The 26248-nt window shown below is 45.4% G+C and overlaps 1 protein-coding gene across 12 annotated transcripts in view; it reads left to right on the top strand.

Annotated features, from left to right (window-relative positions):
- The window catches only part of nedd4l (NEDD4 like E3 ubiquitin protein ligase), a 614975-nt gene that overhangs the window by 433095 nt on the left and 155632 nt on the right, over positions 1 to 26248 (top strand). For 11 of the 12 annotated variants that reach the window (XR_011588609.1, XR_011588608.1, XM_070867774.1 and 8 more), the window contains one exon: positions 4234 to 4284. The exons of the other annotated variant lie outside the window; for it this stretch is intronic. Coding sequence is in view for 9 of the 11 variants with exons in the window: in XM_070867774.1 (XP_070723875.1) it covers positions 4234 to 4284 (51 nt within the window). In the remaining 2 variants the exon portion in view is untranslated. The remainder of the gene's footprint in view (positions 1 to 4233; positions 4285 to 26248) is intronic. 12 annotated transcript variants of the gene reach the window in all.

Here is a 26248-nt window from a genome sequence, read left to right on the forward strand (position 1 = left end):
TTTCTTTTAATCTTTCCTTAAAACTTTGTAAGTCTTGCTGCTTTAGGTGCAGGTCCTCTCCGCGTCCCTTCTATTTTTTATTTGCTATTGAATGCTTACTACTTTTTGTGCTTTGTTTAGTGCTTTGTAAGTCTTGGTGCTTTAGAATATACTAACCTGCGCCGATTTCTTAACTCTCCGCAAGGGTTTTCTGAAGTGGCCAAATACGCTGGCCTAAGTAAATTTGGAGTAATTATTAGCTGGCCAAAGTTGCCTAAATGGCCAAAACGGGCGTGGGTGACTGGGAGAAAAAAAACAAAACTCAAAAAATCGTAACTAATTCAGTTACTCTGGAGCAAGTTTATTGGGGAAAGTTACTCCAAAAAAAACCGGAGCAACTCCTGGTCAATTTTGAGCCCTATAATCTGGCAGAATTAAGTCATTTGGACAAGTGTGGATTAATTAATGAAAGCCAGCAGGATTTGTCAAAGGCAAATCGTGTTTCACTAACTTGATCAAGTTTTTTGATCAGGTAACAGAGAGCATTGATGAGGGCAATGCGGTTGATGTGGTGTGCATAGAATTCCAAAAGGCGTTTGTTAAAGTGCCACGTAATATGCTTGCGAACAAAGTTGAAGCCCATGGAATAAAAAGGACAGCATGGATATGAAATTGGCTAAGTGACCAGGAAACAGAGAGTAGTGGTGAACGGTTATTTTTCGGACTGGAGGAAGGTACACAGTGGTGTTTCCCAGGTGTCGGTACTAGGATCACTGCTTTTCTTGAGATGTATTAATGACTTGGACTTGGGTGCACAGGACACAATTTCAAAATTTGCAGATGACATTAACTTGGAAGTATAGTGAGCAGTGAGGCGGATAGTGATAAACTTCAAGAAGACAGGCTGATGGGGCCCAAGTTTCGGCCTCAGTTGCTCCTGATTTTTTGGAGCAACTGGTGTAGAACGGAGTATCTTAGAAATTCAAATTCTCAGCATTTAGTTTGCTCCAGTTCTAGTCAGTTCGAACAGTCTCACTTTGGAACAGAATTTTTTTTCAAAAGGGGGCGTGTCCGGCCACTTACGCCTGTTTTCAAAGTTTAGGCAGTGAAAACTTACTCCAAACTAACTTAGAATGGAGTAAGTGAAGATTTTTGTACGTTCGAAAAAACCTTGTCTACACTTTAGAAAATCAGGCGTAGGTTACAAATCAGGCGTAGTGAATGAGGGGGGGAGGGGGGGGGGGGTGGGGGTTTAAAGGGAAGTTTACAAACATTAAACACTTCAGTTTTACAAATAAAGAGCCATCATCAATAATAAATGATAAATACATCAATAAATCAACCAATAAATCAATCAAAAAAAATTAATAAAATAATAAAATTTTTAAAAATCAATAAATAAAACATTTTCTACTTACCGACTGCAGCACCGGGAGTCCTCCAACAGCGTGCTGGGACGGTCCCCCCAGTGTGTCTCTGTCAGTGTCCCTATCTGTCTGTCTGTGTGTGTGCCTCTCACTCTCTGTCTGTCAGTGTCTGTGTTTCTGACAACGAGAGGAGGGGGAGAGGGGAAGGGGGGGGAAGAAGGGGGAAGAAGGAGAGAGGATGTAGGGAGGGAGGGAAGGAGAGAGTAGGGAGGGAGGGAAGGAAAGAGTAGGGAGGGAGAGAGGAGGGAGGGAGGGAAGGAGAGCGGTGGGAGGGGGGGAAGGGAGAGAAGGAGGCTGAACGGCCGGGCCCAAGACCTCGGGCTAGATTTACAGGTAGGTGGCGTCGAGTCTCCGGGCGAGGGCGGTCGCGGAGGTCCGGCGGGGGGGGGTGTGAGAGAGTCGCGGAGGTCCGGGGGGCGGTGGGTGTGAGAGAGTCGCGGAGGTCTGGTGGGGGGGGGGGGGGCGGCGGCGGAGGGTGTGAGAGAGTCGCAGAGATCCCGGGGGCGGGGGGGAGAGAGAGAGAGTCGCGGAGGTCAGGTCACCGGGGGTGGGGGAGCGGGAGTCAAGTCGAGTCGGGAGGAAGCAGGAGCTGGGCATGGGAGGAGCCTTATGCACACAGCCCCAGTGAGGCCAGGGCTCGGGGCTGTGTGCTTCGGGCCCCTCCCACACAGTTTTGGGCGCCTGGAGCTACTCCACTGTTTTCAGCGCAGGGACCTGGCTCCGCCCCCAACAGCTCGTGCTGCGCCGCGCCCGGCTGCAGAAGACCTGCAGGGAGGCGGAGAATAGGGAAGTTTTTTTTAGGTGCACTTTCTGGCGCGAAAAACGGGCGTCCAGGTCCGGGCTGCGCCGTTTTAGGCACGTCCCGAAACTTGGGCCCATGGAGTGGGCAAACATGTGGCAGATGAAATTTATCGCAGAAAAGTGCAGTGATACATTTTGGTACGAAGAACGAGGAAAGGCAATATAAACTAAAGGGTGCAATGAGAAAGGGGCTGCATGAACAGAGAGACCTGGGGCTAAATGTGCACAAATCATTGAAGGTGGCAAGGCAGGTTGAGAAAGCAGTTTAAAAAAATATATATATATATTTCTCTTTGTAGGGATCCTGGCCTTCATAAATAGAGGCATTGCGTACAATGCAAGGAAGTTGTGATGAACCTTTATAAAACACTGGTTTGGCCTCAACTGGAATATTGCGCTTAGTTCTAGGCACTGCACTTTAGGAAGGATGTGAAGGCCTTGGAGATGGTGCAGAAAAGATTTACAAGCATGGATCCAGGGATGAGGGACTACAGTGACGTGGATAGACTGGAAAAGCTGGGGTTGTTCTCATTTGAGCAGACAAGGTTGAGAGGAGATTTGCTAGGTGTTCAAATCCACAAGGGGTCGAGATAGAGTAGATCGAGAGAAACTGTTTCCATTGGCAGAAGGGTCAAGAACGAGAGGACATAGATTTAAGGTGATTGGCAGAAGAACCAAAGGCGATCTGAGGAAATACTTTTTTTTCTGCAGCGAGTGGTTAGGATCTGGAATGCACTGCCTGAAAGGGTGGTGGAGGCAGATTGAATCATGGCTTTCAAAAGGGAATTGGATAAGTATCTGAAGGAAAAAAATCTGCAGGGCTAAGGGGAAAGGGTGGGGGGAGTGGAACTAGCTGAGTTGCTCTTGCAGAGAGCTGGCACGGACCTGACTGACTGACTGGCCGGCCTCCTTCTGTACTGTAACCATTCTATGATTGTATTTATATTATCTTTACTGAAGATGTATTGCAACATTCTAACACAGACTAACATGTTTACACTCTTTTTCTGTTTAACACACACAGTCCAAAGATTGAAAAGGCCATTCTGCCCATCAAGTGCCCTCCATCAGAATCTATGTATCTTCAGTCGATCGTAGATTTATACATACCATCACCACCATAAGGACTTGATTCCTAATTTAAAGGACCACTGTTTTACTTTTCCGACCTCCTTGGGGGAAAAAACTGAACCGAGTCCCATTCCCCCCACCCCTGCCTCCCCCGCCCCCTGCCCTGCCCTCATCAATCCAGCTTTCTCTTGAAAACCATTTGCACGTTCTTGAACATCTCGACCTGCAACTGTAAATTCCCCCCTCCTTTTGGGGCAGGGTCTTGCTGCCGATGATCTGGCCGAGATCTACAATGTGTACTGAGCCTCCATAGTGAAGTGCAATAGACTGCACCACCAGAATTACATTTCCAATTAAAATGTAGTTTAACCTCGACATTGTGTGAAGCATTGGTGAGCATGGTTAAATATAAATTTGATTCCCAAACCTTACTGAAGCTTTAATAGTGTTTCAAGCAAAACAGTAAGAGTGGCACAGGCTTGAGCAATTAGAAATGTGATGTTTTGAATTGCACAACCTTTTAAAGGAGCATGCGACTATGGAAAGTACTTAACCTAGAGAAACTGGGGATAAAAATTTGTTCTTGGAGGAGTTACTCTTGGATTTGGCAGTTTTATGTAGCTTTGCAGATACCATGATTGGAATGCAGATCTGGAAAACAAGCTTCCACCCAGCACAACGGTAGCCAACTAGAGATGGACCCATTGCATACGTCATCAAAGTGGATACTTATGGCCTATAAAGCCACTGTCTTGTGGCTGTATTTGCAGTGACACAACTATTAGGTTATATCACCTCCGATTCCTCTCTTGCCCTTACTTAAATTATTTCCACTTCTGTATTTTAGATTCAATGATTAATTTAGATTATAATTCTCTTGGGTTAAGTTTGTCGTTTTTAATAATTTTTCAAAATTCATAATAATTACATATTGAAAATGTTCTGTTTTTTACAGACAAGAGATGATTTCCTTGGCCAAGTTGACGTGCCTCTTAACCACTTACCGGTGAGTTGTTGATTGGAAAACAAATGTATTTTTTAATAAAGAAATGAATATATAGTCTTCTTGGGGCTCAACACACGAAGATACTAGCAGTGGTTGCTTAACCACCCTATTTAACCACATATCAAAGTTAGACATGCGTGTACCACCTTTTAATCCTATTAAAGTATTAGGTTATTGAAAAACTCAAGTGAAGGATGAAGGCTCATAGTGCAGGAAACCATCACGATTGAAAAGCGTAGAAGTACACAAGTAGTAATTGGGTGATCTGAAGCTTGAACCTGCAAATTATAGAAGAAATGGAAAATTGAGGCAATTAAGGAGGTTATGTTTCTTGAAGTAGATCACAATGTGATGAATCTCTGGTTCAATACAGGATGCAAGGAGGAGGAAATGTGTGGAGGAATATACACAAGCAGCCCTGCAGGTACAAGAGAGGAAAGTTCAGAGGAGCAATGATCACTTCAGTAGCAATAAAAGAGTTGAGTAAAGTTGTGACAGAGGGGTTTGATAAGATATTTAAACAAATAATGTTCAGAAATAAAATACGGGTGGAGTGATCAAAGGTAAGAGCTAGTAATTGGACAGTCGCGACACGGTGAAAACTGTCTGTAGAAACAGAAATTCACAGCGCAGAAGGAGGTCTTTTCGGCCCATCCTGTCCGTGCCGGCCGACAAAGAGCCACACGGCCCTCGATCAGCAGCCCTGAAGGTTACATCTAAACCTATGAACAATGGCGGAAAGGTAAAGGGCATCTGGCCCAACCAGTCCGTCCACACAACTGCAACACCCCTTGCACCACAACATTCTACACTCCATCCCAACCGGAGCCATGCGATCACCTGGGAGAGGCAAAAAATCAGATTTAAAAACCCAGGCCAATTGAGGAAAAAAATCTGGGAAAATTCCTCTCCGACTCATCGACGCGATCAAAACTAGTCCAAGAGATCACTCTGGCCGTATTTGATTCCCTGAAGAACTTAGCATCGTATGCGCGCCAGCCAACAAGAGGTTATGCAGTCTTTTTTCACTTACCAGCTCTAGGTCTGTAACCCTGCAGGTTATGGCACCTCAAGTGCCCATCCAAGCAACTTTTAAATGTGGTGAGGGTTTCTGCCTCTACCACCCTTCCAGGCAGTGAGTTCCAGACACTCACAACCCTCTGCTTGAAGAAGCTTCCCCTCAAATCACCTCTAAACCTTCCACCAACTACTTTAAAACTGTGCCCCCTCATAATTGACCCCTCCACCAAAGGAAATAGGCCTTTGCTATCCACTATATCCAGGCCCCACAAAATGTTATACACCACAATGAGGTCTCATCTCCGCCTCCTCTGTTCCAAAGAGCACAAACCCAGCCTATCCAATCTCTCCTCATAGCAAAGATTCTCCATTCGAGGCAACATCCTCATAAATCTCCTCTGCACCCTCTCCAGTGCAATCACATCCTTATAATGCGGTAACCAGAACTGCACGCAGTATGCCAGCTGTGGCCGAACCAGAGTATTTTACAATTTAAGCATAACCTCGCTGCTCTTGTATTCTATGCCTCTGTCAACATAGAAACCTAGAAAATAGGTGCAGAAGCAGGGCATTCAGCCCTTCTAGCCTGCACCGCCATTCAATGAGTTCATGGCTGAACATGAAACTTCAGTACCCCCTTCCTGCTTTCACGCCATACCCCTTGATCCCCCTAGTAGTAAGGACTTCATCTAACTCCCTTTTGAATATATTTAGTGAATTGGCCTCAACTACTTTCTGTGGTAGAGAATTCCACAGGTTCACCACTCTCTGGGTGAAGAAGTTTCTCCTCATCTCGGTCCTAAATGGCTTACCCCTTATCCTTAGACTGTGACCCCTGGTTCTGGACTTCCCCAACATTGAGAACATTCTTCCGGCATCCAACCTGTCCAAACCCGTCAGAATTTTAAACGTTTCCATGAGGTCCCCTCTCACTCTTCTGAACTCCAGTGAATACAAGCCCAGTTGATCCAGTCTTTCTTGATAGGTCAGTCCCACCATCCCGGGAATCAGTCTGGTGAATCTACGCTGCACTCCCTCAATAGCAAGAATGTCCTTCCTCAGGTTAGGAGACCAAAACTGTACACAATACTCCAGGTGTGGCCTCACCAAGGCCCTGTACAACGGTAGCAACACCTCCCTGCCCCTGTACTCAAATCCCCTCGCTATGAAGGCCAACATGCCATTTGCTTTCTTAACCGCCTGCTGTACCTGCATGCCAACCTTCAATGACTGATGTACCATGACACCCAGGTCTCGTTGCACCTTCCCTTTTCCTAATCTGTCACCATTCAGATAATAGTCTGTCTCTCTGTTTTTACCACCAAAGTGGATAACCTCACATTTATCCACATTATACTTCATCTGCCACGCATTTGCCCACTCACCTAACCTATCCAAGTCACTCTGCAGCCTCATAGCATCCTCCTCGCAGCTCACACTGCCACCCAACTTAGTGTCATCCGCAAATTTGGAGATACTACATTTAATCCCTTCGTCTAAATCATTAATGTACAATGTAAACAGCTGGGGCCCCAGCACAGAACCCTGCGGTACCCCACTAGTCACTGCCTGCCATTCTGAAAAGTACCCATTTACTCCTACTCTTTGCTTCCTGTCTGACAACCAGTTCTCAATCCATGTCAGCACACTACCCCCAATCCCATGTGCTCTAACTTTGCACATTAATCTCCTGTGTGGGACCTTGTCGAAAGCCTTCTGAAAGTCCAAATATACCACATCAACTGGTACTCCTTTGTCCACTTTATTGGAAACATCCTCAAAAAATTCCAGAAGATTTGTCAAGCATGATCTCCCTTTCACAAATCCATGCTGACTTGGACCTATCATGTTACCATTTTCCAAATGCGCTGCTATGACATCCTTAATAATTGATTCCATCATTTTACCCACTACTGAGGTCAGGCTGACCGGTCTATAATTCCCTGCTTTCTCTCTCCCTCCTTTTTTAAAAAGTGGGGTTACATTGGCTACCCTCCACTCGATAGGAACTGATCCAGAGTCAATGGAATGTTGGAAAATGACTGTCAATGCATCCGCTATTTCCAAGGCCACCTCCTTAAGTACTCTGGGATGCAGTCCATCAGGCCCTGGGGATTTATCGGCCTTCAATCCCATCAATTTCTCCAACACAATTTCCCGACTAATAAAAATTTCCCTCAGTTCCTCCTCTTTACGAGACCCTCTGACCCCTTTTATATCCGGAAGGTTGTTTGTGTCCTCCTTAGTGAATACTGAACCAAAGTACTTGTTCAATTGGTCTGCCATTTCTTTGTTCCCCGTTCTGACTTCCCCTGATTCTGACTGCAGGAGACCTACGTTTGTCTTTACTAACCTTTTTCTCTTTACATACCTATAGAAACTTTTGCAATCCGCCTTAATGTTCCCTGCAAGCTTCTTCTCGTACTCCATTTTCCCTGCCCTAATCAAACCCTTTGTCCTCCTCTGCTGAGTTCTAAATTTCTCCCAGTCCCCGGGTTCGCTGCTATTTCTGGCCAATTTGTATGCCATTTCCTTGGCTTTAATACTATCCCTGATTTCCCTAGATAGCCACGGTTGAGCCAAGCATTCCGTATGCCTTCTTAACCACCTTATCCACCTGGCCTGCTACTTTCAGGGATCTGTGAACAAGCACTCCAAGGTCCCTTTGTTCATCTACACTTCTAAATGGCCTACCATTTAATATGTATACCCTTTCCTTATTAGCCCTCCCCAAGTTGCATTACCTCACACTTCTCTGAATTAAATTCCATTTGCCACTGTTCTGCCCACCTGACCAGTAGATTGGTATCCTCCTGCAGTCCATGGTTTTCCTGTTCATTATCAACCACACAGCCAATTTTAGCGTGATCTGCAAACTTCTTAATCATACCCCCTATATTCAAATCGAGATCATTGATGTATACCACAAAAAGCAAGGGACCTAGTACTGAACTCTGCGGAACCCCACTGGAAACATCCTTTCAGTCACAAAAACATCCATCAACCATTACCCTTTGCTTCCTACCTCGAAGCCAATTTTGGATCCAACTTGCCACTTTGCCCTGGATCCCATGGGCTTTTACCTTCGTGACCAGTCTGCCATGTGGGACCTTATCAAAAGCTTTGTTAAAGTCCATATACACTACATCGTACGCACTACCCTTATTGACCCTCCTGGTTACCTCCTCTCAAAATTCAATCAGGTTAGTCAAACACGATGTTCCCTTAACAACTCCTTGCTGACTGTCCCTGATTGATCCTTGCCTTTCTAAATGTAAATTTATCCTGTCTTTCAGGATTTTTTCCAATAATTTTCCCACCAGTGAAGTTAGGCTGACAGGCCTGTAATTACGCGGTCTATTCTTAAACAAGGGTACTATATTAGCAATTCTCCAATCCTCCGATACCATGCCCAAATCCAAAGAGGACTGGAAAATGATGGTCAAGGTCTCTGCTATTTCCTCTTTTGCTTCGCTCAATCGCCTAGGATGCATTTCATCCGGGCCTGGGGACTTATCCACTTTCAGTGCTCCTAAACCCCTTTATACCAACATCTTCTACCTCGACACAAAGATTACCCTCATGGTCTCCAATAGGCCCTACCCTTTCTTTAGTTAATTCTTGCTCTTAATATATTTATAGAACATCTTTGGGTTTTCCTTAATTTTACTAACAATTTTTCATGCTCTCTCTTAGCATTCCTAATATCCTTTTTAATTTTACCTCTGAACTTTCTATATTCCTCCAGAGATTCTACAGTATTTAGCCATCGGTGTATATGACCAACACTTCCCTTTTTTTTTCCTTTATCCTCCCCTGTAAGTCCCTTGATATCCTGGGGCTCTAGCATTGTTATTCCCACCCTTTTTCTTTAAGGGCACATGTTTGGCCTGAGCCCTCCGGATCTCCTCCTTGAATGCCTCCCACTGCTCTGACAATGATTTACCCACAAGTAGCTGCTTCCAGTCTACTGTGCCAAATCACTTCTCATCTTAGCAAACTTATTTTCCCCAATTTGGGAATTTTATTCCTGGTCTATCCTTGTCCGTATTCATAACTACCTTGAATCTGCCTGAATTATGGTCACTGGCACACATATGCTCTCCCACTGATAACCCTTCAACCTGCACACTTCATTCCCCAAAACTAAATCCAGAACCACCCCCTCCCGTTTTGGGCTTGTTATATACTGTCTTTTTTTTTTAAAGTTCTCTTGAATGCATTTTAAGAATTCCACACCCTCAATACCCTTCTCACTATGGCCCCAAGTTTCGACATGATTTGCTCCTGATTTTTAGGAGCAACTGGTGTAGAACGGAGTATCTTAGAAATCGAATTCTCGCCATTTAGTTTGCTCCAGTTCTTGTCAGTTAGAACAGTTTCACTTTGGAACAGAATTTCTTTTTCAAAAGGGGGCCACTTAGGCCTGTTTTCAAAGTTTCGTCAGTAAAAACTTACTCCAAACTAACTTAGAATGGAGTAAGTGAAGATTTTTGTACGCTCAAAAAAAACCTTGTCTACTTTAGAAAATCAGGTGTAGGTTACAAATCAGGCGTAGGGAATGGGGGCGGGGGGTTTAAAGGGAAGTTTACAAACATTAAACACTTCAGTTTTACAAATAAAGAGCCATCATCAATAATAAATGATAAATACATCAATAAATCAACCAATAAATCAATCAAAAAAAATTAATAAGAAATAATTTTTTTTTTTAAATCAATAAATAAAACATTTTCTACTTACCGACTGCAGCACCGGGAGCCCTCCAACAGCATGCTGGGATGCCCCCCAGTGTGTTTCTGTCAGTGTCTCTATCTCTCTGTCTGTCTGTCTGTGTCTCTCATTCTCTGTCTGTCAGTGTCTGTGTTTCTGACAGCGAGGGGAGGGGGAGGAGTGGGGTAGAGGGAGAGGGGGGGAGAGCAAAGGGAGGGGAGATGGGGGGAAGGGAGGGGAGATGGGGGGGAGAAAGGAGATGGGGGGGTGGGGAAAGGAGATGGGGGGGTGGGGAAAGGAGATGGCGGGGAGAAAGGGGAAAGGGGGGGGGAGGCTGAACCGGCTGGGCCCGAGACTTCGAGCAGGGCCCGTCCCCAGCACCAGATTTACAGGTAGGTGGCGTTGGGTCGGGTCGGGGGGGAGCGCGGGTCGGGGGGTCGGGGGGGTGGTGGCAGGGAGGTTGGTTTGGTTCGGGTCGGCAGGAGGGAGGTCAGGTCGGGTCCAGTCCGGGGGCGGCGAAGCAGGAGTCGGGTCGGTGTCTGGTCCGGAGGCGGTCGGGTCGGTATCGGGTCCTGTCGGAGGGGGGGAGTGGGAGTCGGTCCGGGGGGTGGGAAGCGGGTGTCGAGTCGAGTCGGGAAGAAGCAGGAGCTGGCCATGGGAGGAGCCTTATGCACGCAGCCCCAGTGAGGCCATTGGGCCAGGGCTTAGGGGCTGCGTGCTTCGGTCCCTCCCACACAGTTTTGGGCGCCTGGAGCTACTGCACATGCGCGCCCACTGTAGCACGCATGTGCAGAGGTCCCGGCACTGTTTTCAGCACAGGGACCTGGCTCCGCCCCCTACAGCTCGTGCTGCGCTGCGCCAAGCTGCAAACGACCTGCAGGGAGCTGGAGAATCTGGAAGTTTTTTTCAGGCGCACTTTGTAGCGCGAAAAACGGGCGTCCAGGTCGGGACTGCGCCGTTCTAGACGCGGCCCGAAACTTAGCCCCTATATTTGTCCCAGTTAATATTAGGACAGTTGAAATCCCCTACTATTAATTTCCTATGGTTTTTTGAAGAATAAAACAGTGGCACAGAGGTTTCATTGTGATAAATACCATTAAAAAATCAGATGTAATATTGCAATTTAAGACCTGAAATAATTGGTAACATTTCCATTGATGTGCCATGTAAGTAAGAAAACGTTTGGTTTCATTGATTAATTCTGTTATCAATTCACTTTGCTATGTCAATTTGCGCCAACCAAATTATTTGTTAAATAATCTTTTATTATCGCACTGTAGTATTTGAGTATTTAAGTATTAAAACCAGTTGACAAATGAGAAACACCAATTGGCACAAGGAATCATTTTATATAAATAGGCCCATTGTTACATTTCTAGTCATCTATTTCCAACTGTAGGTAGTGCAGTGCAAGTTGTAACCCTATCTTGAAAAGCTCTTATCAATCTGGAGCTCTGGCTGCATGGGGCTAATTTCTTTTCCACCTTGGTTTCTGCTTTTCCAGTGTTCACGAGGTACCTTGTAGAATGTCTCCTGTTTGAATGTAACATTTTATTTGGTCCACAGATGATCGAGGTATATGTACATAGGATTTTTTCCCCATTCAGCATTGATTTTAACACACAGGATGGTAATATTTCTAAATTTTGAAACTAATTGCTAGAAATCTTTTTTTTTAAAGAAAATGCTGGAAATAAACTGCAAGAATTTAATAATCCTCTGCTAGGTATCTTGAATATGGGATTCCTTCCCTTCCTTTTTTCCTTACTTTGGTTCTCCTGCTTCATATTGGAAGTCTGGGATAAGTTATACACTTATCATGTTGTGAACCTGGATCATTGGGTGCCACCCACCCATTTTGCAAACATTCCTGCACGTAAGTGAATGACTGATGCTTACACATTCCCACTGTGGAATGGCTGAGATTGGGACATTGACATCTGGAGCTCAATTGCAACATGCTGGTTGAAATGTATAAAATTCTAAGGGTGCTTGACAGGGTAGATGCAGAGAGGATGTTTCCCCTTGAGGGCATAGTTTCAGAATAAGGGGTCGCCCATTTAAGACAGAAATGAGGAGGAATTTCTTCTCTCAGGGTCGTAAATCTTTGGAATTCTCTACCCCAGAGAGCTGTGGAGGCTGGGTCACTGAATATATTTCTTCTTCATCATCATCATAGGTAGTTCCTCGGAGTCGAGGTGTCTTGCTTCTACTCCAAAAGTGAGTTCTCAGGTGACTGAGGAGTCTAATGCGGGACCTGCAGTATCTGTCACAGGTGGGGCAGATAGTGGTTGAAGGAAAGGGTGGTCGGGGAGCTTGGTTTGACGCACGCTCCTTCTGCTGTCTACGCTTGATTTCTGCTTGTTCTCGGCGATGGGACTCGAGGTGCTCAGTGCCCTCCCGGATGCACTTCCTCCACTTTGGATGTTCTTGTTCTTGGGCCAGGAATTCCCAGGTAGGGATGTTGCACATTGTCAAGGAGGCTTGAAATGTTTCCTCTGCCCACCTGTGGCTCGCTTGCCATGTCGAAGCTCCATGTAGGGCACTTGCTTTGGGAGTCTCGTGTCGGGCATGTGAATGACGTGGCCTGCCCGACAGAGCTGATCAAGCGTAGTCAATGCTTTGATGCTGGGGATGTTGGCCTGAGTGAGAACACGAACGTTGGTGCGTCTGTCCTGCCAATGGATTTGCAGGATCTTGCGGAGGCAACGCTGCTGGTATGATTTCAGCATTTTGAGGTGTCTGCTGTATATAATCCACGTCTCTGAGCCATATAGGAGGGCGGATATCACTACTGCCTTGAAGACCATGAGCTTGGTGCCAGATTTGAGGTCCTGGTCTTCAAACACACTCTTCTTCAGGCGATCGAAGGCTGTGCTGGCGCATTGAAGGCAGAGTTGGATCTCATCGTCGGTGTCTGCTCTTGCTGACAGTAGGCTCCCGAGGTATGGAAAATGGTCCACATTGTCCAAAACTTCATCGGGGATTTTGATAATCAGGGGGCAGTGCTGTGTGGCAGGATCAGGTTGGTACAGGACCTTTGTCTTACGGATGTTTAGCGCAAGGCCCATGCTCTCGGTGAAGGTGTTGACGATGGCTTGGAGTTTGGCCTCCAAGTATGCGCAGGCGCAAGCGTCGTCTGCATACTGTAGTTCAGTGACAGAGGATGGGGGCAACCTTGGATCTGGCCTGGAGGTGACAAAGGTTGAACAGATTCCTATCTGTTCTATAATTTAGCTCCATTCCGACAGGGAGCTTGCTAAGGGTGAGATTTGCAGCGAAGAGGATCAAAAAGAGCACTGGCGCAATGACGCAGCCCTGCTTGACCCTGGTCTTAGACGTGGATTAGGTCTGTGGTGGATCCATTGTTCAGTATCACAGCTTGCATGTCATCGTGGAGCAGACGGAGGATGGTGACAAATTTTTGAGGGCAGCCGAAACGGAAGAGGATGCTCCATAATCCCTTACGATTGACAGTCAAAGGCGGCCATGTACAAGGGTTGGTGCTGTTCCCTGCATTTCTCTTGTAGTTGTCGCGCAGTGCAGATTATGTCCGTTGTACCCCTCAGTGGACGGAATCCATTTTGCGACTCTGGGAGGAGCTCTTCAGCCACAGGGAGAAGACGATTGAGGAGGATTCTTGCATTGACTTTCCCAGTAGCCGACAGCGGGGAGATTCCTCTGTAGTTACCGCAGTCAGACTTGTCCCCTTTTTTGAAGATGGTCACGATTATGGCGTCCCTGACATCTCCTGGTATGCTCTCCTCCTTCTAGATGGCAGTTCCCTATGGTGCTCTCCTTGAACAAATTTACTCCTGGCCATTCGTTGCCATCCTTCACTCTTTCTCCGCCCTCCCCCCCCCCCCCACTGTTTAAGCTTCTCTTGGCCCTAATAGTGGCTGCGTTTCTTATCCCTAACATCCGTGCTGCAAGGGCAGTTACCTGAACCCACTGCCCATCCACCAACTATGCCTGCTGCTTACCTCCATCTGTGAGTGCCAGTTTTACCACCCAAATCAACCTTTCTGCTGCCAAGACTTTCCACCTGGACCTGAATATATTTAAGGTGGAGATGGACAAATTTCTGAACGATAAGGGAGTCCAAGGTTATGGGGGGAAGGCAGGAAGTGTAATTGAGGCCAAGATCAGATCGGCCATGATCTTATTGAATGGCGGAGCAGGCTCAAACAGCCAAATGGCCTACTCCTGCTCCGATTTGTTATGTTCTTATGAATTCGAATCTAGTTTCTTGGTATTTGTGCAAATCAGTTGGCTTGAAATAGTGTAATTGATGGAATAGGTCTTGTGTTCATTTTTTCTTTTACTGAAGTGACACTTTTAAAGTATGCTTTGAGATTTGCATCAATTGAAATGCTTCTTGCCTTTTTAAAAAAAAAACAGTAACCCATTGCTATTGTTACACTGCTCAAAAATGCCGAAGATTCTAATTGGCATGCATACATATATTTAAGATGAAAAGTGTATTCCAATATTTGATAATTCAAAGTAAATGAGTAATTATATTCATTAGTGTAAACCCAAGGCAGATTTAACTGACCACCATCATCATCAATTAAAATCTCAGTGAATAAGTTTTCTCTTAGGTGCAGTTCAGCTTCCACCAGCTGTGCTCTGGGTGTAGATTAAGTAAGCAGTGCTGTGGCCAAACATAGAGTCTCAATTGTGGCATCATTCGCACAGTTAGCAAGTACACTCTTGAACCTGCACTCTGAGCAGGAGTTGAGTAATGAGCAAATCCCACTCCTAACTTCTAGATGTCCAAGTTTACTCTCTGCTTATATTACTGACCCTCCTCCTCCCAGTTCTAACTGTCCTCATCACCTTAACCACGCTATCAACTTTCATGTTGGCCTTGTCTTTAATAATCTTAAATATTTTCATCAGATCCCATCTAAGTCTCCAATGATGGTTATATTCATGGCAGAAAATAGCCTGACAATTTAATCTAACCGTTCATACCATTTCAGGATAAAATATCTACGGAATATTCTGAAGTTGAAACATAGAAACATAGAAAATAGGTGGAGGAGTAGGCCATTCGGTCCTTTGAGCCTGCATTGCCATTCAATGAGTTCATGGCTGAACATGCAACTTCAGTACCCCATTCCTGCTTTCTCGCATACCCCTTGATCCCCCTAGTAGTAAGGACTACATCTAACTCCTTTTTGAATATATTTAGTGAATTGGCCTCAACAACTTTCTGTGGGAGAGAATTCCACAGGTTCGCCACTCTCTGGGTGAAGAAGTTTCTCCTCATCTCGGTCCTAAATGGCTTACCCCTTATCCTTGGACTGTGACCCCTGGTTCTGGACTTCCCCAACATTGGGAACATTCTTACTGCATCTAACCTGCCTAAACCCGTCAGAATTTTAAACGTTTCTGTGAGATCCCCTCTCATTCTTCAGAACTCCAGTGAATACAAGCCCAGTTGATCCAGTCTTTCTTGATATGTCAGTCCCGCCATCCCGGGAATCAATCTGGTGAACCTTCGCTGCACTCCCTCAATAGCAAGAATGTCCTTCCTCAAGTTAGGAGACCAAAACTGTACACAATACTCCAGGTGTGGCCTCACCAAGGCCCTGTACAACTGTAGCAACACCTCCCTGCCCTTGTACTCAAATCCCCTCGCTATGAAGGCCAACATGCCATTTGCTTTCTTAACCGCCTGCTGTACCTGCATGCCAACCTTCAATGACTGATGTACCATGACACCCAGATCTCATTGCACCTCCCCTTTTCCTAATCTGTCACCATTCAGATAATTGTCTCTCTGTTTTTACCACCGAAGTAGATAACCTCACATTTATCCACATTATACTTCATCTGCCATGCATTTGCCCACTCACCTAACCTATCCAAGTCACTCTGCAGCCTCATAGCATCCTCCTCGCAGCCTGCACTGCCACCCAACTTAGTGTCATCCGCAAATTTGGAGATACTACATTTAATTCCCTCGTCTAAATCATTGATGTACAATGTAAACAGCTGGGGCCCCAACACAGAACCTTGCGGTACCCCACTAGTCACTGCCTGCCATTCTGAACATGGTGGCTGGTTGCAGAGGGTAAATTATGCCCACAATTCGTATTATGAAATCAAAATGATCACAAAAGGAACTTACTTTATCTGGTATTTTTTGTTTCTACGATTCAATATGTTGCAGCATGTTCTTAGCCAAATTTTAAACTCGTAAGTCATGGTGAGATCATTACAAATGCTTTGGCTGCCAAACTGCTCCTATTGCAGTTCCAGCAAATTCCTCTGCCAAATTCAAATTAATGAGTAAGCACAACACTATTTTAATGATTACTCTTGTCTTGTATAGCAGTAATGGATTTTGGGGATGGGAATTTTTGAGTTGCACATCTATGCAAATTGCCTTGCAACAACAAAACCAATTTGCATTTATATAGCGCCTTTAACATGGTAAAACGTCCTAAGTTGTTTGACGGGAGCATTATCAAACAAAATTTGACACGAAGTCACATGAGGTGACATTAGGACAGATGATTCGAATTTTGGTCAAAGAGGTAAGTTTTAAGAAACATCTTAAAGGATTAGAGAGTCTAGGGCCTCAGCAGCTGTAGGCATGGCCGTTAGTGGTGGAGTGATTAATATTGTGGATGTGCAAAAGGCCAGAATTGGAGGAGTGCAGAGATAGAGGGTGGGGGTGGGGCGTTTTGGGTCTGAAGAAGGTTACAGAGAAGGTGGGGCGAGGCCATGGAGAGATTTGAGAACAAGGATGAGAATTTTCAAAAATTGAGATGTTGCTGGACTGGGAGCCAATGTAGGTCAGCAAGGACACAGGTGATAGGTGAGCCGGACTTGATGTGAGTTAAGATACGGGCAACAGAGTTTTGGATAAGCATTGGAATAGTCCAGTCTAGAGGTAGCATAGGCATGGATGAGAGTTTCAGCAACAGATGAGTTGAGACAATGGCTTTGGTCTTCCCACTGTTTAGTTGGTGGAAATTTCTGCTCATCCAGTACTGTGACAGATTTGAGACAGTGCAGGGGTACCTATACACAAGTGTATGCAATATAGATGGCAGTAATAAATTATTTACTTTTTCTGTACCATACAGTTAAATAAAACTAATAAAGAATGCCAGCATTTTTTGGTCAATGGTGGAGATATTGAGGGTTTTAAGAAAGTAATGAAATAAGCAAAATGAAAAAAGGCCTGAGACAGGAAAAAAACATAGCTTTCTTATTTTCAAAGTAATCGGTTAAAAGATTTCTGTAGGATAAGAAGCAACAGTGGTCTTGCCCGAATGCATTTGTGTGTGATAAATGTGAATTTTTAAAGATTTTTTTGTTTTTGTACTCATGGTGAGGGATGTAATTTTCTGGCAGATGGAACATTAACTCCCTTTTGTTACACAGTGTCAAGAACTCACAGTTAAAATATATCATGGACAATATATAGGATGAGGCTCCCTGTACTGTACCTCAATGTCAGAAGAACACATCTCTTTGCACCTGTGTGGTTTTTTCCATTTTTTTAAAACAGATCATTCTTGTTTCTCTGAGGTATGTTACTAAATGATTAATCATGTGCTGTGGATCTGCACTGAATAGAAAACTGGTGAAACTTGCTTCTGAAGACCCTGGTAGCCAGCAAGGAGCGACGATGATTCACATTAGATGGTGCTTTATATAGAAAAGGAAACAATATAAACCCACTCGTTACCCCTGTAGATGCTTTGTTTCCCAAAACTTAGCTTGCATTGATTGGTGTATCAAACAGGACCACCATTTACTTACTGCTGCAGCTGTTTTCTGATCTCCCACCATTGACACCATTTCTCGGGAGATCGGCTCATTCCCCTACTGCAACATCCCCACCAACACCTGGGAGTCCCTGGCCAAAGACTGCCCTAAGTGGAGGAAGTGCATCCGGGAGGGCACTGAGCACCTCGAGTCTCATCGCCGAGAGCATGCAGAAATCAAGTGCAGGCAGCAGAAAGAGCGTGCAGCAAACCAGTCCCACTCACCCTTTCCCTCAATGACTGTCTGTCCCACCTGTGACGGGGACTGTGTTTCTCATATTTAACTGTTCAGTCACCTAAGAACTAATTTTTAGAGTGGAAGCAAGTCTTCCTCGATTCCGAGGAACTAACCATGAATGAATGAATGAATGAATGAATGAATGAATGAATGAACGAAATAAAAGCAGGGGAATTCGGGTATTTAAGTCTGGGTTGAGAAACCTTGTTTCGGAGTGCAGGCTTGGAGTTTTTGGGATATAAGTCATTGCATGGTAATATTAATGGGGAAAAGGGACTTTAAAAAAAAATCTAAGGAAATACTTCATTTTAGAAGAACTATCATTGAAGGTTTTAAGATGTATGACATCATCTTCAAGGTGTTGTACAATATTTTGCTTTTGGTAAAACTTCATTCATGGGATGTGGGTGTCACTGGTAAGGCCAGCATTTATTGTACATCCCTAATTTCCCTTGAGTGGGTGGTGGTGAGCCACTGCCTGGAACAGCTGCAGTCTGTGTGGTGAAGGTACCCCCACGGTACTGCTAGGTACAGATTTCCAGGATTTTGACCCAACAGCGATATATTTCAAAATCAGGATGTTGTGTGACTTGGAGGCGAGCTTGGAGATGGTCATGTTCCCATGTGCCTGCTGCCCTTATCCTTCTCGGTGGTAGAGGTCATGGATTTGTTGTCGAAGAAGCGAGTTGCTGCAGTGCATCTTGTAGATGGTACACACGGCAGCCACATTGTGCCAGCGATGCAGGGAATTAATATGTAAGATGGTGGATGGGGTACTGATCAAGTGGATTGCTTTGTCCTGGTTGGTGTTGAAGTTATTGAGTGTTGTTGTTGCTGCATCCATCCAGGCAAGTGGAGAGCATTCCATCACAGTCCTGACTTGCCTTGTAGGTGGTGAAAATGCTCTGAGGAATCAGGAGGTGTGTTACTCGCCGCAGAATACCCAGCCTCTGACATGTTCCACTCCTCAATCATCCCCAACACTCCCTCCCCTTTCCACGGCACCTTCCCATGCAAAAGCAGGAGATGCAACATCTGCCCTTTTACCTCTCCCTTTTCACCATCCACGGCCCCAAACACTTCTTCCAGGTGGAACAGCGATTTACTTGCAATTTAGTAGACCATTTAATATACCGTATTCGCTGCTCACTTCTTATTAGGCGATCCCTCGTATCGAGGATGACTTGCTTCCACACCAAAAAGGGATGAGTTCACAGGTGTTTCAATGAAGGACCTGACATTCCAGGTCCCGAACTACATATTGAAAGGTGGAAGATGCCTGTGAGTGGATTTTTTTAACGTGTGGTGGCCGTTGCACACCAGCCTCCACACGGGCTTGACACCACATTTGCTGCTCACAATGCAGTCTCCTCTACATTGGGGAGACCAGATTAGGTGACCGCTTTGTGGAACACCTCCGTTCAGTGCTGAAGTGTGGCTCTGAACTTTCAGTCGCCTGTCATTTTAATTCCCCACTCCACTCCACTCCCACTCTGACCTCCCTGTCCTTGACCTCTTACATTGTTCCAGCGAAGTTCAACGTAAGCTCGACGAACAGCACCTCATCTTTCTATTAGGCACTTTACAGCCTTCTGAACTCAACAATTTCTGTCCATAACCTCCGAGCCTATTTTTTCAGGTGTCAGCTGTTGATGATTCTTCGATGATCATTTACACCTCTTCTCGACCCATCTTTTGTTTCTTTAGTTGTCCCATTGCCATCTCCTTTTGTTTTGTCCACCATTGCCATCTCCTTTTGTTTTGTCCAATCATGCCTTTTGTCATTTAATCTCTCTTGCTTTCCATCCTGTCACAGAACTTTCCTTTTGTTCTTTCCTCCCCTCCTCCCTTTCCCTGTGCCTGCACTTGTTTAAAATCAGCTACATCTCTAACTTTTTCCAGTTCTGACCAACGGTCATCGACCTGTAACGTAGAGTAGAATGTGGGAGGCCAGCCAGGAGTGCGTTGGAGTAGTCAAGTCTAGAGGTAACAAAGGCATGGATGAGGGTTTCAGCAGCAGATGAGCTGAGGCAGGAACGGAGGTGGGCAATATTACAGAGGTGGGTTTTAGTTTGCCATGGATATGTGGCCGGAAACTCATTTCGAGCTCACATATGACACCTAGGTTGCAAACAGTCTGATTCAGCCTCAGGCAGATGTTAGGGAGAGGGATGGAGTCAGTGGCTAGCGAACGCAGTTTGTGGTGGGCACCAAAGACAATTGCTTCGTTCTAACTAATATTGAATTGGAGAAAATTTCTGCTCATCCAGTACTGGATATCAGTAAAGCAGTCTGACCATTTAGAGACCATGGAGGAGTCAAGAGAAGTGGTGGTGAGGTGGGGCTGGGTGTCATCAGTGTACATGTGGAAACTGATGCCGTGTTTTCGGATGATGTTGCCAAGGGGCAGCGTGTAGATGAGAAATAAGAGGGGTCCAAGGATAGACCCTTGAAGGACATCAGAGGTAATGATGCGGGATTGGAAAGAGAAGCCATTGCAGGTGATTTTCTGGTTACAGTTAGATAGAAAAGAATGGAACCAGGCGAGTGCAGTCCTACCCAGCTGAACAAAGGTTAAATGTAAGAGATTTAGAACCAAGAAACTTCTTCACACTGAGAATTGTGAGGCCGCGGAATTTACATCCAGGATTATTGATTCAGACAGAAATTAAGTCAACATTCATGATTAGATTGGATAGCTAAATGAACAAAAAGGGGTTGACTGCATATGGGAAGAAGGTGGGCAAATGTGATTTGTTTTGTATCTTTGTATTTCTGAGTATGAAGAGCCACCAAGTGGTGTCTCAGTGATATCCGTTCCTTGATATTCCTGATTATCTGAAGCTGAATTTCTTTGTATTGCTACACAGCAGCAATAAATGCAGCACAGAAGGAGGTCATTCGGCCCATCATGCCTGTGCCTTTACATTCTTGCAACTTAGCTGAAGTAAATATGATCAATTGCTCAAATAAATTTCTAACCATGTTATAAATGCTTTTTTGCTTTAAAATATCATTTAAATGTAGTGAGGCATAGCTAGTTTTAGATTTTTAAAAAATAAAACAGAACGTGGTGGAAATTCGGTCATGCCTCTGTTGCGGTGTTAACCAGTGAGGAGCAGTAAATTTTGCGCCGGGAAATGGTTTGCGTCTCCAGCCACAAAATCCACCAGCTGGGCCCCGAGTGTGGAGCGAAGTGCTAATGGAGGGCACTAGACCGGCTGAATAAATGAAAATTCCAATGTAAACAGCCGGCCTCGGAGCACCTAAAGAGAGGCTTCCGAAAACATTCCGAATTCTTTAGTGATGTCACATCCACATGGATCGTTAAAAATAAAAAACAATCACACTTACGTCAGGTGGACATTCCTTCCCTCACTATCCGCTACAGCTGGAACCGCCAGCTTTCACAGGCGGTGCCACTAGGGCGCGCTGCGAGGCACTATGGATCGGGAGAGTTTCAAATTTCGAGCCGGTGTCACAACCAGGGGCGTTGCACACTGGCTCACTCTCCCAGGCAGCACCGAATGTCCTATTGGGGTGCTGGAAGCAGGCCTGCCGCCCAGAAATGCTTTCCACCACCATCATCACCGTCTCTCTGGGGCGAAAACAAAGCTGAAAATCCAGCCCAACTTGTACGCACTGTGTTCACTATGTGAGGGTTGCTATTGCTGCAAAATACCTCTTTTTCAATTTCTGTCCATCTGACCTTGCTGTGATTGATGTTAGCATTCACTTAATATCAATCTCAACGACAGCAAGGCCAGATGGGGGCCGTGTTCCCTCTGCTTTTCCTCAATTACATTCTGCTCTGTGCTGTTGTGAATTTTCCTACACCCACACATTTAACTTTAGATGAAAGTTTGGGATTGTAACACCGGGCCAGAAGTGACCATGCCTATCATGGCACCCTATTATCTTTTTGCTGTAATCACTCTTTCAACTTTTGGAGTACACAGGAATACAATTGTATGACAGTAAATCATACATATAATAAGATAAAGGAGAACTCCCAGTTAAGTATTCTGCAAACAGCATAACTGCTGCTTCCTCCACCTTGCAGATTATTGTGTGTTACCGGGCAGCAATGTGGTTTTTGGGCTCTGAGGTACTACCTGTACCGTTTGATTTTGATGGGGCTCGTAGGAAATGTTGGTTGATTTCACACACTAGCCTATGCAGTCATTTTTGCAGTGAACCCTTTATTGTGTAACAGCTAATAATCCACCTCTCCACCGCATTTCACACTACCAGCCTTTGTTAGTCTCTTCCAAATATCGCACTCTCATAAATCCCTGACACCCCACCTCTACTGTGTATCTCACATTTTCATCCCGGAGACTCTACACTTGGCACTGACTCTTCCTATCTCAGCAACTTTTTTTCATATGCCTTCTGTAATCTTGTCTCCCACAGAAACTCCAAACCACCGTGTGCATGCTTTGTCTCTGTTGTGACTACCATTATCCACCCCCAGAAGGCTGCTAATGATCTGAACTGGAAAGTATTCTTGGCTCCAAAACATGCGCTGTCCCTTTCCAATCTTTTGAGCCAACAATCCACCTTTTCTTCCTCTCGCTACTCCTCATTTGCAGCCCCTCTTTCACAAAATTAATTCATTGCTGGCCCATTTTGACACACTGCATCTTTAGCAAGGAACAATGTCTGATTGTGGTGCCCTTTGCATAGCCCAACAGACCAATTTGTAGCGAACGAGAGATGTTCCAAAATAGCTACGCTCTGCATACTGCACTCTGCAATTGGAAGCCATTCCGTCCACTTTATTGACGGACCACACAGCAGCTTGGGGGTCACGTGGCTCCTGATTTGAACCAGTGTGTATTCAGGGATGAGTTTCCTGAACCGGGATTTTTCCAAGGGCATTGTTTGCCCAGGGACACAGTTCTTCATCTGGGGACTGTCCCAGGAAAACAAGGACATGTGGTCACCCTACAGTTAAAAGCAAAATCCAGCCCATTGTTTCATCTCAAACATACAGATTGTTGAACTTGCCATGCAACATTTAACATTTTATACACTGCATCGCATGTTCTTAATTCCCATGTTACCAGTTCACTTTTTTCTTCACCTCTCTGACAACAGGTGTGGTGTCAGAGGACTGGAGAACAGCTAATGTTATCCCTTTGTTTAAAAAGGGAGAAAGGGATAGACTGAGTAATTACAGGCCAGTCAGCCTAACCTCAGTGGTGGGAAAATTATTGGAAAAAATCCTGAGGGACCGGATTAATCAAGGACAGTCAGCATGGATTTGTTAAGGGGATGTCGTGTTTGACTAACTTGATTGAATTTTTCAAGGAGATAACCAGGAGGGTCGATGATGTAGTGTATATGGATTTTAGCAAAGCTTTTGATAAGATCCTACATGGCAGACTGGTCACGAAAGTAATAGCCCATGGGATCCAGGGCTAAGGGTTGGATCCAAAATTGACTCAGAGGCAGGAAGCAAAAGGGTAATCGTTGAGGGAAAGGGTGGGTGGGACTGGTTTGCCGCACGCTCTTTCCGCTGCCTGCGATTGATTTCTGCATGCTCTTGGCGATGAGACTCGAGGTGCACAGCGCCCTCCCGGATGCACTTCCTCCACTTAGGGCGATCTTTGGCCAGGGACTCGCAGGTGTCGGTGGGGATGTTGCATTTTATCAGGGAGGCTTTGAGGGTGTCCTTGTACTGTTTCCTCGGCCCACTTTTGGCTCGCTTGCCGTGAAGTAGTTCCAAGTCGAGCACTTGCTTTGGGAGCCTCGTGTCTGGCATGCGAACTTTGTAGTCTGCCCAGCAGAGCTGACCAAGTGTGGTCAGTGCTTCAATGCTCGGGATTTTGGCCTGGTCGAGGACGCTAACTTTGGTGCATCTGTCCTCCCAGGGGACATCGTTGGTGGTATTTCTCCAGCGACTTGAGGCATCTACTGTACATGGTCCATGTCTCGGAGCCATACAGGAGGGTGGCTATTTCTACAGCCCTGTAGACCATGAGTTTTGTAGTAGATTTGAGGGCCTGGTCTTCAAACACTCTCTTTTCCTCAGGTGGCCGAAGGCTGCACTGGTGCAGTGAGGTGGTATTGAATCTCGTCATCAATGTCTGCTCTTGTTGATGAGAGGCTCCCAAGGTATGGGAAATGGTCCACATTGTCCATCTTCGTCCAAGCCAGTGATCGCAAGGATGTCCGCACCATGACAGGAGCTGATGACTGCTGAACGGACTACCGCCTAATCCGATCCATCATTGATATCAACATAGCCCCAAAGTGGAGTGGGCAGCAGAAGCAGTGCCACAAAAAAGTCAATGCCGGGGCACTTAAAGATCCAGCTAAGAGAGCCCTATACAGTTAGCGCCATACAGGTAGATAAGGTGATGAAGAAGGCATATGGAATACTTGCCTTTATTAGTCGAGGCATGGAATACAAGAGCAAGAACGTTATGCTTGAACTGTATAAAACACTGGTTAGGCCACAGCTGGAGTACTTGTGTGCTGTTCTGGTCACCAAAGTACAGAAACGATGTGATTGCACTGGAAAGGGTGCAGAAGAGATTTACAAGAATGTTGCCTGGACTAGAGAATTTTGGCTATGAGGAAAGATTGGAGATGCTGGGTCTGTTTTCTTTGGAACATAGGGGGCTCAGGGGAGACCTGTATAAAATTGAGTGGCCTGGATAGAGTGAATAGGAAGGATCTTGGCAGAGGGGTCAATAACCAGGGGGCATAGATTTAAAGTAATTGGGGGGAAGTTTAGAGGAGATATGAGGGGAAATTTCTTCACCCAGAGGGTTGTGGGGGTCTGGAACTCACTGCCTAAAAGGGTGTTAGAGGCAGAAACCCTCACCATATTTAAAAGATACTTTGATGTGTACTTAAAGTGCTGTAACCTACAGGGCTCTGGACCAAGAGCTGGAAAGTGGGATTAGGCTGGATAGCTCTTGGTTGGCCGGCGTGGACACGATGGGCCGAAATGGCCTCCTTCAGTGCTGTAAATTTCTATGAATCAGCTTGCTCCACCATCTTGATGCCCTCACAACAGTTCCCATTGCTTAGCTGAATCTATATATCTGATGTCTGTTTTGATGTCAAAACTTTAGAAGCGTGTTCTCTAATACGTTAGCCATTGGCCATGTGATTATTTTGAAATCCAGATGTGGCTAATTGAAATTTTGATAAAATAAAAATGTGTTATGGATACTATCATTGGACATGTGACCGGATTACTGATTCACACAGCGTATGCATGTGCACTTTAATCTTTTTGTGCAGTTATTGGTAAAATGGTATGAAAGAAAACATTGGCTGGAATCTTTCCAGCCCTGCGTGTACGTGTTTGGAGGTGGGCCCGCTGTCAAAATGCCTCTGATTGACAGCGGGGTTGAAGTCTGCTCTGAACCCGCCTCCGTGTCAGTTTCTCAGCTGTCGAAACTGCGTGCGGATCACCGACCCGACATCAAGCGGTGAGCCAGTCAATTAAGATGCTTAAGAGGTCATTCAAAGGTATTTAAAAGGATTTTACCCAGGCACTTACCCTTTTACCAATTTTTCAATGAGTTTGCTGTCCCTCGGGTTTCACGCCAGGTAAGTGTGTATGGTTGTCAGTGACTCTCCATTGCTTTGGCTATTTGACAGCTGCAGAAGTGGTATAACAGTGCCCATTTCACATCTGTTCACTTTGCACTGTCAGAAGCTGAAACCTTCAGGATTTGGAAGAAACTTTTGAGCTGTTTACAGTTTGGAAGTGATTGCACTGTCACCTCCTTGAAGCAACCTCTCTCACCATTGGCAGATCGCTTCTGTCATCTCACCTGCAATCATTTCCAGCAGCATCGGTGTCCTTGGAAAAAATCTCACCTTGGTCCTTCGAATCCAACCATGACCAGCTGCAATATCACTGAACACACAGCATCACCAACAACAACACCAACCTTCTCCACAATCATCTGATGCTGCACAAGGCATCAGCATATGACCATATTGATGCCCAGGAGAACAAGAATTGCCTCACCATGGCAACATTTATTTCACTTGATGCTGTGTACCCTGGCTGCCACATGATGCACTAGATTGGCACCATTCCACACCAGCACCATAAAACATCCCTGCCATGCCCAAGCCATTCCTTTCACACTCATCACTGTTGTGCAGGGTACCTTTTTGTCTGACCATTCATTGCAACTCACTAAGCCACTTCCAAAGGTGCACA

Source organism: Pristiophorus japonicus, chromosome 2 (assembly GCF_044704955.1).
Source record: "Pristiophorus japonicus isolate sPriJap1 chromosome 2, sPriJap1.hap1, whole genome shotgun sequence".
Lineage (NCBI taxonomy): Eukaryota > Metazoa > Chordata > Chondrichthyes > Pristiophoridae > Pristiophorus > Pristiophorus japonicus.